Source organism: Halictus rubicundus, chromosome 9 (assembly GCF_050948215.1).
Source record: "Halictus rubicundus isolate RS-2024b chromosome 9, iyHalRubi1_principal, whole genome shotgun sequence".
In the NCBI taxonomy this organism is placed as follows: Eukaryota; Metazoa; Arthropoda; class Insecta; order Hymenoptera; family Halictidae; genus Halictus; species Halictus rubicundus.
The window spans coordinates 17,725,983-17,741,126 of record NC_135157.1 but is presented as its reverse complement, the minus strand read 5'-3'; the positions used below and the strand labels follow the sequence as shown (position 1 = coordinate 17,741,126).

General features: G+C 44.6%; 1 protein-coding gene across 8 annotated transcripts in view; it reads right to left on the bottom strand.

The window, feature by feature from the left end:
* Shaker (potassium voltage-gated channel protein Shaker) overlaps window positions 1–15,144 on the bottom strand; it is a 267,533-nt gene that overhangs the window by 140,290 nt on the left and 112,099 nt on the right. The window contains exon 1 of one of the 8 annotated variants that reach the window (XM_076793395.1): window positions 10,635–10,675. The exons of the other annotated variants lie outside the window; for them this stretch is intronic. Coding sequence (XP_076649510.1) covers window positions 10,635–10,660 — 26 coding nt within the window. The 5' untranslated portion in view covers window positions 10,661–10,675. Of the gene's footprint in view, window positions 1–10,634; window positions 10,676–15,144 lie in introns of those variants that run through there. 8 annotated transcript variants of the gene reach the window in all.

The window sequence follows — 15,144 nt, the reverse complement described above, 5'->3', positions numbered from 1 at the left end:
CCGCTCGAAGCTTTTCTAGAATTTTTTCCAGGCAATCAGCGGGCTAAGCGCCTCGGAATAACTTTCCCTCCCGGGAAACGTGCGCGCCCGATTCCATCTTGCCCCCGAGTGATAGCCATTTTTGTGTCGCGCGGTTTATCCGCGCGGAGAGAGGAGAGGGGGTCGCCGCTTATCTCGCCAAACCACCTCGACGAATTTACACGTCGGATGGCGAAAGCATGCCCCCATTGTCGCGCCGAACGCGCCACCTCGGAACATTGTTGTCAACCGGTCCTTTGATCGGGACAATGATCCGTGACGGGACGGGCGTCACTGTGCGACCATGCTCAAGATGGTTATTGTCTGCGCTGTACCGTCACCTGCGATTTCGCGCTCCTCGAATTTCGCGTCATCGAAACTGTTCTTTTATTGTTCCAACGCTATCTTCTCGCTCAAAGTGCTATAAAATCGTAAGAAAAAATCGTACAACTACATTTAAACGGTCATTGCAAAGGGGAGACTTCAATCTTCGAATTCGTAGTATTTGGAATGAGGGGAAAAAATTTTTGAATCCTGTGGAAGCGTTTGAATCTTCGCAAAGCTTCCAAGAAAAACCGAAGCCTTACTCGATGTCTAACAATCGGATAATCAATTTTCAAAGGACTGTGGAGCTGTTTAATGAACCTTCTGACTGTAAATAAATATTGTTTGGGCTTCTCTGCCCTGTGTTGTCGTCAATGAATTTCTCGCTACGATAGGAGAACGTTCGATTGGCGTAGGCCATCAATGAACCCGTGGCTTCTACGCACCATTTGTCCGAACGAAACACAGTTCGTTTCCTTGGGACAATAGCATTGTTTTGCGGCCGTTCGCCGGCCTGTTCTTGGCATACGATCAGAGTGGGGTGAAATATCGGAGCGGATAGCAAGGGCGAACGCGTGCTGGAATTTGTCACGTCCGGCTGCACGTGTCGCAGACAAGTATGGCGGTCGACGCCTATCCGGATACCGTTCCCATTACCCAGTCCAACAAATTTCAACCTTTCTGTTTGCCCACCGATAATCAATAAGTGCTTCTTGTAGACATTGCAAGAACTGTTCTTCCTCGTCGCTGTCGGCTTGCTAGGAAATTAATTCCGAAGGAAAACCGGAGCCTCCGGCTCCGACAATTTTTTACTTTTCGACAACAAAAGCAGGTGATTTGACTTTCGAAACCAATTTCTCTATTTCTGACTTTGATGTAATTTGTCAGTTTCTGAACAAAAATCTGGCAGAAATTCTGCGCCAGCGGTTCACAGTACCATCAGAAGTCGAATATTGCCAATAATTGGAGAGAATACGAGAAATTTTCAACTTGAAGAATTTCTTGCGCTTCAACGGCAGAAGCGACGCAAATGTTTGTTACACGAAAAAAATTCTGTATACTCTCGCGAGTACAAGGATATATAGATTGACAGCCGTGTAACCGTTTAAGTATGTTTGAACAACGTTTGAAGTTGGCGGGACAGCGTCGACGCGGCGACTTTCTCGGGAAATCGAATTAGTTCAGAGGTAATTATTCAGTGGGTGGTTTTTAGCGTTGTGTACACATCGTGGGCTGATTGTCAGCGCGCCGCCGCGCCGTCAGCAGCCGTCAGCCATCGTCGATCCATCCTCGCGTTCACACGCAGAATCCAGAAACACGGCCGAGAAACTTGGCTCGAACTCCCGGAGTTGCAATTATCTTGTAATTAGTAATAACTGGTAGACATAATACGCCGACGCCATTCACGGAACCGCAGCCACGAGCAACGCAAACAAACTGTCCCCGTTTCATTAATTTGAAAACCGGGGGAGGCTGTCGTGTGACAGCGTCGTGAAGAACTGGGTCGATCAAATTCACGCTGCGTGCGCTGTCAACGATTCTTTAGCCCTCCGAGGGACTTTATCGCGAGCCCTTCGAACCACAGTTCGTTTAGAATGCGAGACTCGTGGGCAAAACGAACGCGACAGCCACCTTCTAATTGGTTTCATTTAAACGCGGATCTTAACGAGGCTGTCCCTTTTCAGAGCCGGAACGTGTACACGCGGGTTTCATGGGTATGAGTCGCTCGGAATTGAATAAAAGGATAAGAATCGCGAGAGTGTGTGTGTGTGTGTGTGTGTGTGTGAGTCTTGCCGGAGACATCTCGCTGCCACGGACATAATTCGTACCTTTCTTTATCGTTTTTAGTATCGCATTGCGGGCGGAACGTCTCTTTTGTTCTCTTTTCGGTACGAATGACGCGTCGCGATTTTACCGTCGTTACCTCTCGACAGCGTGGCCACGAAAAATCGTAGATCCAATTTCACGATCTAGTTGGAACGAGGAGGCTTCAATCTTCAGATCCGTGGTGGTTTCACTCGTGAAGAAAATTTTTTCAGTTTCATAAAATCATTCGAAATTGGGTCACTTTTCATTCGAAGTGTACATAGAATCGCAAGAAAAAATCGCGGATATAATACCGAGCAAGAATGGGCAGAAAAACAGTTGGTCGGTTCCGTTTTATGTTTTGAAAGAACGGCGCTTGATGATTCCGACGGGATCGGGTCATTTATGTGCGAACAAGAAGCAATCAGAAACGGGAATGAGTGTTCGCGCGGCGAACCATTCCGCCGTGCCGCGCCGCGCCGTTCGATCGAAATTTCATACGGTTCTGTTCAGCGATTTCAATGGCCGACTCGATACGATCTTCGTTTTCTTTGTTGCAGGGGCGCAACGAGCCGCGCGACAAACGATCGTTTCGCTCTTTTGTTGCCGAGCCACCCGGTGCAGAGCACGCTGCGTTTCTCCCGGATCTTTGCGCGGAATCGTCTGCCAGTGTTGCGCGAAATTTCCTCATTGTTTCCGATAGTAATTCCCGCGAACGGCGTTTCCTCCTATACAGGGTGGCGCTTTAAGACGGTACACCGATGTACAAAAGTTTCCAACCGAGCGCAATGCGTTGCATTTTTCATCTTTTTCTTTCCAAACGTAACAGCTTGGAAGAATAGAGATCGTTTCTTCGGAATAAAACGGAAAAGAAAAACCGGGGAGACTTTAATCTTCCAATCCACGGTGGTTTGAATCGCAAAAATAATTTTCAATTAGTTTAAACAGTTTTGCTCCCGTAAGGCGTCCTACCATGAGAGATTATCGTTGGATTATGCTCGGAGCTACGTAAAAGAACAGGTTTTACCGTTTCCAGGATTGCATCCAGCCTGATCGCAAGCGGGGCTCGATTCGCATGGTTGCTTGGCGCGGGAACGCTAAGTCGCAATTTGTAGTAATTAATCACGGCTTTGATCATCCGTTACCGTGACCGAGGTACGAATATTACGGCGTTCCGGCCACGTCATCGCCGATTACAGGCCCGTGGCTTGCACACGCCGGAATTTCAGGTTCCTAAAGCGTTCTAACCGCGATCTCATATCGAATCCTCCTCCGTCTTATCGTTCGCTCTAAAAAGAATTCGCCTAATTTGATGGATCGGGCCCAGATAATCGCGAAGGACCGGTTACGGTACCGGCTCGAGAACGGGGCGGAAAATAGACTAGGAACCGGTATAATTCGCAGAGGTAATACACCGAGGCGGAACACGCCGTTAGCGTGGCAGGATCGCGTGACAAACATGTCTAATGGGAATTCATAGAATCATTCGTGGATGGTGAACGGCTCCGCTCGGCTCGGCACACTCGTCCGGCATACCGCCAGCGAGAGTGCAATTAGGGCTGCGGGGGTGGGATGTTACGTATCGTGACGCACGCCTCTGGACACGGGGAAAGCCCGCGTTGTTTTTCCGCGATCGGTCGTGTGATTTTCCATGCTGTATGGTAACCGGAAGCGAAAAGATGTCGTCACCACTGTTATTCGAATTTTGCCCGTCGCAGAAATTATTTAAATCGTATTCGAAAGACACTTCATTTCATGCGGTGGAAATTATAGTTTCCGGAAAAATTCATGAAATTTCACATACTGGAACTTTTTAAAAAACTTCGGACGATCTTAGCTTATTTTGAAAGGTGTTGAGTGTCCTCAAGAAGAATCAAACAGGACCAATTATAAGGATACCAGGAACGTCCTTTTTGCTTCGAGTTGCAAATTCTAGAATCTAGATCCCGAGGGCTGGAACGTCGCAGATGTCAATCGATCAGAGAAACTGTATTAACCAGAGCGATCCAAAGTCGCAGGAAGCTCCGATCAGGTTGTTTCATCGCCGAGAACTGGGCAACCAGTCGATTTCCCGTGGATTTCGACGCAAGTCAAAGAGCCAGCCTGAAAAGTTTGTTTGCGCGGAATGTTGGTTCGCAAACAAATTAACCCCTGACTTCCCTCGAGGAGGAGGTGGAAGTTCTCGCTGGACGCGAGAAGTGCTGCGGGGGCGGTGCGTTTTAATTCGAGGGTCGAACGGGCCGCGGATCGAAAAACCCGAGCGTTCATTTGTGGATCCGGAGCAAACAGACGGAAATATTAACAGTCTCGATCACCCGTCCAAACAACGGTCCCCCTGCTTCGATGAGATTCCTGCAAAAATTAATTAATCCCCGAAACGAGCAAATTTTTCCGAGGAAATCGTTCTCACGTTGTTTCAGACTCTGCAATTAATTGCCGAAAGGGCTGCTATTAGCTGTTAACTATTTCACATGCGCTTTTATTTCTGAGATCGTCAAGAAGAAATTTACGAGAGGAGAATTTCTCTCGAGTAAAAAGAAAGTTTGTTTAAAATTTCCGCTGTCAAGTTATTGCTTTGGCAATGCAACAAAATATTGCTGTTGTGGATCAAACTTTCCCGGTTCGAATAAAAAAAGAATCAACTCGATCCGACCAGTAGTTTTCGAGATCAAAATTCATAACCGAAGCCTGTCCTTCTTATAAACGAGAAGTCAACGGGTATTTCGGATGATAAAAACCGCAATATTCGGGGGCTGGTATTTTATAAACAAATGCGAAATCGGCAAAGCGATGACTTAAACCCCACCTAATTTTGCATTCTTTCACTAACCTGTATTTTATTTTTACCCAAACCTTCTTTGTCAATGAGAAAAAGTGAGTTTCTCACGTTTGCATGCATACACGTGCAATGTGAACATGCATCGGTCGAGATCGGAATGAATAAAAAAAAATTCGTAGAATTCTCGGTGACGAAGTCGGACAATGCGCATTATGATTCATCGTCGTAATTTCTCATTCGCAACAGAAACAACCGGTAGCATTTCGAATTAGACAGCAGCGCTCGGTGCAACGAGCACCGGAGCGATTTTATTAAAAAGTTTCTCGCCGCGGCGCGGTGAGGCAACGAAACCGATCTGGACTTTAATATGAATTCCATTGCGGGTGCAGGTGCAACGCGCACCGCTTTATTCCCGTTTCCAATGGCCGATGAAATATACATGAACATCGGCTCCTGGCGTCATTATTTTTTCCATCGGAGGGACGGGGAGTCTTCAATTTGATTCATATAACGGCGCATCGATACCATTTACCCAAACGATTCGATCCTCGACTGCTTCCGCCAGTTTTAACGTGTTTGCTTTTGCTCTTGATCACTGTGCTGCGTTGCGAGTGAACATTTTCTGAGCTGTGCAAATTAATTCAATTATCAGGAACTTCAGCGTACAGCGAAGGAAAATTGTAGAGCGAAAAATTCGAATTTTTGTTTCCCCAGAAATACCCTATTTTTCGACATGTCTATTACATTCGATTACACCATGATTAATTAGGAGATTTATGACACAAGGGGATAGGTTTAAATCATGATAATAAAAGCCTATTAGAATTATTAAAAAAAGAATCACACAGTCTACTTATTACATTCTTCAACTAATTAGGTGCATTGTTGTGTCCATGGTCAACATTTTGCCCAGCGTTTAGTACCATTGTGTTTTATGGTTTCGTGTTTTGAGAACGTTAGGAGTGTTGCTTGGTTGCGAAGGCTTTCGCAATGCAACTGGGGCGATTTGTGCGAAAACTATGCGAACGGTTCGCGTATTTACTCGACGATCTTCGCGACATTTATTGGGCCAGCGTTCGATCGACTTTATTTGTGCCCGTTTAAGCGTAATTTCGTTCGCTGGCGTCGGCGTCGGCGTCGCGTCGGTTCCATTAAATCCCGCGAACGGTAGAATGAATTTCGATGCACCCGGGGATTAATTGCCATCCCTGCGAAAGTTAAATTTAATCGGCGCCGGGTTACACGAATTTTCGGCTTTTGTGGGCTATTCGCGGATCAAGGCTATTCACGGGAAATAAAACCCGAAAGAAAATAGCACGTTCGTTTTAATCGGTGTCAAGAACGGCGTCGAGCCGACCTAACCAACGGAGATTAATTATGAAGAGTTACGTCCATCATAAATCTCTCTGTACGATCATCTATTTATACGTTTCCTAAAGATTTTCTATTTCGTTCCTGTACTTGTTAGACAGAACGGAATAAAACAATTAATGAAGCTGCGATTCATTATGAAATATTCCATTCATCGAAAATCTCTCTATACGATCATGCTTTAATTACACGTGCTTCGAATATCGTTGCTATACTTTTCGTTGGACCAGCTAGAGCAAGGTAAAATAATTAATAAAGCTGCAGGTTTAATCGTTTTACGGATATAGTATTTGCTTCGGATCATCCTAACCGATGCCCATAATAAATTCATAACATCGAACATTCAATGGACGAGATTAATTTTGAAATATTCCATCGATCGTGAAATACGATCTACGCTGTGTTCAACTATTTATACATTTTATAAAGATTCTGCGTTTCATTTCTATACATTATGTCCTCAATTCAATTTATGCTTTTACAATAAGAATGTTCAAACATAAAATAGAAAAGACATTTAAAGAATATCAAAATGCTGTAGCATTATTTTTCGTGTCTCGGAAATGTTATTTCCCATACAAATCTATTTATCATATCCGATAAAATAAATAGACTTGTCCACTTCGTTTTTATTAATCGATTTACCTCTCCTACGTTCGATATAATAATTTTCTGCACAAGAATATTACATCTCGATCAACAACTATTTGTCTTTCTTTCGTTCCTACGCGGTTGTTCGTTTATATTAGCTCGTTACTTAAGTACATTGATTATATCGGATACAATGAATAGCTGACTCACAATGCAACGTCTCGACCGTCAATTATTTGTCGTTTCTTCCACTCTTCTCATTAGTCACGAAGGAAACAGACATTTATAGTATTTATCGCGGCAGGTTTACCCGCGATAACAGCGTCGCGCAATATCGAACGGCACGCGACGCATTAATCGTTCTTATTAATAGTATTATTAGCAACGTTACGCAACAGAGAGTCGGGGGTAAATTGTGTGTCACGAGTCTCGCGACGCTGTCCTTTAACTTCGCTTGATCTGAATTTCAAATGGCAGAGACAGAGGGAGGGAGCGAGACAGAGAGAGGGAGAGAGGGAGAGAGAGAGAGAGAGAGAGAAAGTCCATTGCGAGCAAACAAGCTCTCGCCAGGACGTTTACGCGATTCCGGTTCCGTTTCGCGAAACGCTCGAATCTTTCTGCAATACGTAGCTGTCCCCTGCCCCTCTCCGCCGATCCCCGACTGTCCCGGATATTAATCCTGCGGGGATTTCCTGCGACTCGTGTTAACCTTTCTGGATTTTCCATAACTCACCCCCTTCCAGCTCGCGTTACAAACTCGCTGAATCTGTTATCGTGCCGTGTTGAAAGAGCTCCGATGGTTTAACCGCTCATTCGACCCGCAAATCTGGTTCCGAATGTTTCTCGATGGAATAGACTTCTGTCAGAGCTATCGGAAAATTGATCGCCGCCGTGCAAAAATTTTTGCCGAAAAATATTGCTACAGACAGTTACAAGTGGATCGCTTAATAATAGACCATTCGCGAGTTTTTATTTTTATTACGTTTTATTTTACTTTTATTCGCCTTCTCCAACCATCACTCTCAGAATATTAACCCCATTCTAAAGTTATTTCAATGTATTAGGAATTGTATAGTGCACGTACTATTACGTCCCATTATTGATATTTGTACGTCGAAATATTGACGTACGTCGATTTAGATCGCACATTTACTGCCAGTCTTTTTCGCAACCCTAAATTCCCGACGGCCGCGAACAAATGGCGGTCGGGTACAGCGTTTCGGGGTTGCATAACCCAGCGCAGCGCGGCGCAGGGACTGTGTTCCAGCGAATAAGAGAGGGGAAAAAAAAATCACGGGCGTAAGTTCCGATTCCTCTCTCCTTGAAACTTCTCGACTTTCTTTCTCGCAGAGAGTTTTCCAACGTTTCGCCGCTGGGAGAAGCTCGCGAACGCAAATTGAACGGATTCTGCCTCTTAGCGGAACTTTCCCGAATGGATTCCCCTTCTTAACGCATCGGGCAAACGGGGAACGAGGGGCTCCAGTGGGTTCCCAGATATCGCAGCCCGGAATAATACCCGTCGAGGGAGCCGAGCCGAGAAAGAAAATGATTCCTCGATCTTTCTAGCTCGACCTGAAACCCCTTCGCAAAATCTGCGATTATGTCGCCGAAAAATATTCCTACACTGAACATTCCTCGATCGAATAAGAAAGGAGTCGACTGGATCGGACAAGTAGTTTCCGACAGAAAAATTCAAGACTGCGGCACGTTAATTATAAAATTCAAAAGCCTGTATTCTGTGAACAAATTCGAAATCAGAAAAGCGATGACTTAAACCCCCCCTTATTTCGCACGCACTACACCATACTGTCATTACATTTTTAACAAACACCCTAACTTTGTCGAAAAAACGTGATCGATCCATCTACACGGTTCGCACATGTATTTCCTGTACACATAAAGAGATGATCTTCGCTGGTGTAATAATTGCACGGAACGGAAATACACGGTGTTCGATAGGGGATCGGAATTGGCAAGGTTAGCGAGTCGCAGGAAATTACAATCGACGAAGATCGCGAATTTGTACTTTATTTGCCGAGAGGCTGCAGCAGAGGCGATATCGAGCAGGACTTGCTCGACCTACGATCGCGCACCGTTCCTGTTTGCGCTCGCGTTTGCAAACGATGATAGCGTTACGGTGTTATCGATCTTCGCCAACTAATTTGCATAATGCAAGGAACACCGTGCTGTTGTCGATAGGCTATTCACGCGAATTTACACGCCCCGCGTGATTTATTTGCCGAAACGAAGCTGAATCAGAGACACCCTTGATCCTTCTATCGGAACCGGTATCTGTACGGTACAGAAATCACTGTAGTCACCATATTCGATTTCACCGTTTCACTTTCGAGCGATGACGTTATCGTTGCACAAAGCTTTACTCGCTTTTACGAGAGCTTCGTTTCCCAAGTTGCTTCGTGATTTTTTCCCCTCGTCGAAACCGGTGATTTTTTCAGCAAAATTTTCTGAACGAAGCAGCGCAATTTTTTTCGATATATTGGAGTGCATTTTATACTTGCCCGTGCTTTTTCAATTTCAACGAGGACCGTGATAGGATACATTTTTGCGAAGCTTCGATGTTCCTTTATGAATGTTTTATTTTATGGTCATTTTTATCAGGCTCGAATCGTATAGTGGAGAGCATATGTAAGCTCTGTTAAATAATGAATTTTATAGAATCCGTATGCTTGAACGTGTTTTCGGGAATCTTTACAGAATTTTTGGAACGGTTCCATCGCGACATTTCCTGGTCCAAGAAACCAGTAATCGCAAGCATGAAACTTCGATAGAAGTCCCTTGAGCAAATTCCGTAACCTTGAACCGTAAAAGTATGTCAGCAGATTTTTGCTCGAAAAGGTTTCGCTGTGACATTTCGTGGTACGAGAAAACAATAATTAAAAGTTCCACAATAATTTCACTAAACTCCCCTCGGTAAAATGTAGCAAGAGCTGAAAACGTAAAAGTAGTTTAGCATATCCACCGAAAACTGTTAGGAAAACACACAATAACGTTAAGCTGTACAAGCTGAAAAATCTTTCCTCGAGAAAAGACAGTGCATATATAATAATAAATGTAATATTGCGTACAAACATACAATAAATTCTTGTTCGTGTTTAACCATCTGATTACTCAAAAGTCACCTGGCATTATTTCTATCGAGCAACAGTTTCGCTCTGGTTAAAATCGTAGACGCTGTAGAACGAACGGGAAAGGAGCATACACCGACACACACACACACACACAGATGCTGCACACAAACGGACAAACAGACAGAGACAGACAAATGGACAGACAGACGACAAAAACGCAGGCAAGCCTGGCAAGATCGGCGGATCGTTGTAAAATCGACAGGTGAGAATTTGCGGCAGCGTTGGCGACAAACGGCGATTAGATCAGCCAGGACACGGCGTGTATGGAGAAAACAGGGCTTGAATACTATTACAAAATTATTCTAATTCGATATAGCAATCTGAATGTTATTAACCCTTTGAAGACAAACCAGTGATGCACGATTCAGTCAGATGGGAAAAATATTTTTAATATTTCTTCCTCGTCCGCAAAGGGTTACTCAGCTTTTCCGATCGGCACCTTTGTGGCGCAATTTTGAATAGTGATTTTTATCAGTGGTTTTCGGGGATGTTTCAAGCCCTGGCGACAAGGAGGTGGTCAAGGGGAATAGGGGGACACATGAAGATAACACGTGCGGTCAGACAGTGCGCTCGTTGGGATACTATGGTGGACTCACCCGCCAGCAACCAGGATCATCTGCATGTTGCATGGAGGCGGCCTCTTTCTCGCTTTTTCGCAGAGGGGGCAGTCCGGAGCGGTGAGTCCTCTAGTTTCGCATGCGGTGACAGAACATAGCTATAGAGTGGTAACTAGAGACAGACAGACGGACGGAGAGAGAAAAAGAGAGGCCGGGACCCCGCTTAAACTATCTTCGACGACGACGCGCCGCGGGGCTCGTCGCGGCGACGGCTAACATTCGACGTCGGGCTGACGCGGGTCTGACGGGTCCGACGATACGTCGTCTACCTCGATCGATCCGTCAAACGATCGCTCCTTGTCCCATCAATATCCAAAATTCCCTTAAAAACCACACCTCGATGTCCTGTACATCAATTTCAGAAAGGTTTGAGTCACCATTTATTTATAAAATCAGAACCCTTGAGTTTTCAGTGAAAAAATATTATCATTGTAGATCGATCTCTCGCGGTTCGAACAAAAAAAGAATCAACTCGATCGGATAAGTAGTTTCCGAGATAAAAATTCGAGAGTGTAGCTTGTCCTAGGGAAAAATTTCTGCTAGAATTGTAACGTTCGAAAGCCCGTAGTTTGTGAACAAATTTAAATTAAGCAAAGCGATGACTTAAACCCTCCCTAATTATGCTTGTACCAAGTCATACTGCAGTTCATTTTGATCAGAATCTCCGATATCGATCTTAACAACGAGCGATTCCGCACGGATCGACTGACTCCGATCGAAACGAGCGATGGCTACAAACTACTCGCGATACTCACTCTCGATCGAGTCAGATGCACTTGGAATTTACATTCCTCCCGTTTCCATGACTAACATTACACCGTTCAGGGCACTTTTGTGTTACTATGCAGTGAGCGAACAACTTCCAATATGGAAAGAAAACCGGAAAAGTACTTTCTTCGCGGGATAATACAGCTTCGCGGGGTCGAGCACAAAGGCGACAAAGATCTGATTAGAATTCCAATATCCGGCGATATACTCGTGCATTCGATAAGACCGTTCGACTTTGCCGGTGATCGAATTGTTTGCGCTCGAACGTTCTCTGGCACGGAATCTGGCCACTTTACAGACCGCGAGACTCGCTTCGGAAAAACGAAGCGTCCGGAGAGTGCCGCGACCGGTTTCGAGCATTTCACGGCCGAGGCTGGAATCGCTTGTCAAGAGACATCTGTTCTTAGGCGTTGAAAGGATCTCATCGGGGATGCATTGAACCCGACGCCCTGCACCGTTCGATCCTGTTATATTCGCCGTGCTCGCGTTCATCATTCGACGTGCTCGCGTCGGGACGACGCACGGTGCTCGGAATCATCGATCCACCTCGACGAAAATAAAAGATCCCCGACCACTGCGACAAGGATCCCACCCTGTACATTCCACCGATCTACTCGACCCTTTTTTCCTGCAGTTGGTGCAGACTATTTGTATTAGGTCAGTACAAAAGTTCCCACTTTGCATTCTTGAAATAAACTCGAACCTAGACCTCCCCCCACAAAAATCTCCTAATTGATCTCGGAGCACCCTCCGCGTAAAACCAGAGATTCGTAATCACGTGTCTGACGGCTTATCACGGCACCGAGGATTCTTCGTTGCCAGGATCGAGCATTGCGAGCTCCGCTGGTGGAAAAAGTAAGTTCCGTGTCCCGAGGCGAGCTCGTAGCTGTCGTCTATATTTTAAGCGGGGCGGAACGAGAGAAGGAGCGAGAAGATAGAGAGAGACGAGTAGTGAAAGAGATAGAATAGACAGACAGAGACAGAGACAGAGACAGAGACAGAGACAGAGACAGAGATAGAGAGATAGTAGATAGAGATAGAAAAAAGTTCGAAAAATACTGGCTAAAGATACGGTACTAAGGTACAGAGTGGCGAGAGAAAGAGACTGTCAGATAGATCGAAACGGAAACGTAGTGAAAGTAAAAAAGAGTAGTAATTTCTCTACTAGTGGAGAGTAAATTACGTGTGTCTGATGGATGGGTGGACATGTGTGTGTGTCTGTCGGCATCGTTCCGCGACAGATCAACCTTGAAATCAGCGCAGCCGCTGGATTCGCGACCGCGGACCCAACCGAGCAAATAATTCCGGAATTTTGCCAGGAAAAGTTCGCCAACCAGCTCTCGAACCAGATCGGCCTCTGGCCGGCGCGGAAAACTTTCGCCATTTTTCTGGGAACCCTCTCGTTGGCCCGAGCCCACCGGTTTCGCGATAAAAAGCTATTTATAACGGGAAACGATGGAGCCTCCGCCATCGTACCGGTTCGCGGACGAGAAAGCCTCGGCGAGAGTTTATTTTTTCGCGACGAACTGACGCGGTTTCGACGTCGCGTTCTGACCGACGAGATTTCACGCGAGTTTTTACAGAATTTGCGAAAAGTTGCAGGAAACGCCGCCGCGGATTCGATTAAAACGCTATTCTCGTTCCAGTAGCCTCTGGCGCCTAACGCGTGCTTTTAACATTTTATTTTTGGAAATTCGAGCAAGGGACCTTTGCGAAACTTTGTTGGACTGTTTCCGTACGTTTCAACTGTATCTGTGATTTTTTATACTTTGCTACTGTTAATACTGCAGTTGTTATTCACCGAGGGAGCAGTTATGAATGACGTCAGGATGTTCTGACTTCTTGGCCCATTTTCAGGGTATACTCGAGGAATTTTTATTTTGCAAACTGAACGTTGCTTCTTAATGGAACATTGTGTTAGTCATTTTTGGACGTTTCAACTACGTCTGTGAATTTTTATATATTCCTATTGTCAGTGCGACAGCTATTATTCATCGAGGATGCATTTACGAATTGCATGAAGGAGACGCCCCGATTTCTTGGCCCATTTTCAGGGCACCGTTTGGGAATTTTTGTTTCGAAAACTGAATGCTGCATTTCAATGGAACTTTACGAGCTTATTTGTGTATGTTTGAACTACGTTTGTGATTTTTTATACTCTCCTAGTATCGACAATGTAGTCAGTATTCACTTAAGAAGCAACTAATAAATTCAAAACAAAGACTTAATAAAAACGTTCGTAACAAATCCACAAAATTTCCGAAAAATAGGATGCACCGACACTGTCGATGCAGTGTCTTAATTGCATCCTACGGTTGACAAATACCTCCGGAGAACAGGTCGAGAATAGAAACAACGGTTAACCTGTCGAAGTCGAACGTTTCCAGGATAATAGAGCGTTTCTCAGCAGGGTTCGTCCCGTGTCAGCTAATTGATCTGCCGCGCAATTACACCGTTCGAATAATTATTCATAAAGCGCAACTAGTCGAATAAATTATCCGCGTTACAGCGGATATACGGGGGAGGGGGCGGATACAGAAGGCTGCGGAGCTTTCGCGGAAAGTGAGAAGGTTTTGACGGGGAAGCCGACGAAACGGAAGAAACACTCGTCGCCGGAGAACAATGGAACGTTCGAACGATGGTCCGAATAATGGAGGCAACGTCGACAACGGGTCGTTTTCGCGCTTTTTTTCCGCGAGATAACAAAGACGAAAACGTGCCGAGGCTCGACGAGAGTATTCGCGAGAAAAACGCGCTGCGATCGACGCGCGGAACGAGCCGATAGTGTCAACTGTGTGTACAGGGTGGAGCAAGTCTATGGAAACGAAGTCTATCTAAGAGATTTCAACAATTAATAATGGATTAGATCAACACTTTGAGAGACAAGTTGGCGACCCCAAAAATTCTGGAAAGTCGAAATAATTGATTCGGGGAAATGCAGATTGAAAATTTGAGGTTAAGATTCTCGCATTTTGCAGATTTTAATCTTCCAATTTTTGGTGTATTTATATATTTTTTTTTATTTTTGGGAGACGTGGCACTCAAAGTGTTAGAGACACTGGAGAAAATTTGAGACATTTTTCCATCGAATCCTAGATACCCAGATAATGAAACTAATAATAAGTAAATAATGCAGATTTGCTTCCATACTTTCGGAAAATTAAACAGAAATTGTAAGGAAGGAACAATTAAAACGTTAATGGTTGTATTTCAAAGACTGGCAACGTAAATTTGTACTGCTTATGGGACCACCTGGTATTTCTGCCCCAGTTTCACTTTCGTTGAACTTTAGCGCACTGACTTTTGATTTATTCTGTTGGCAGCAACTTTACGAGTTCCAAAAGATTGCTCTTCCTAGGATCACAGATTTTGTTTAGTCTGTCGGTAGCAAGAAATTGACAATATGAAAAACGTTGAAAGAAAGGTGATTTAGTTTGAGGAGATAAATATTCGAGATTTTGATTTACAGTTGCCCCAAATTTTTTTCAGACTTCCCAGATACTGAAAGTCTCATTGGGGTCACAGATTAGTCTTTCTTTTTGCTATTACGTAATGCTGAGAATATGATTTCATCTAAAGAAATATTGAAAATCTAAGGAAAAATGGGTCGTCATATTATTTCTCTCCTGGGAACAAATCATGCTTTCCTCTGATACTTTTTTGTATAGTTAAAAATAAGAGAGATGTTTCTGATACTCCGTGAATAGGGATTATTTTACAC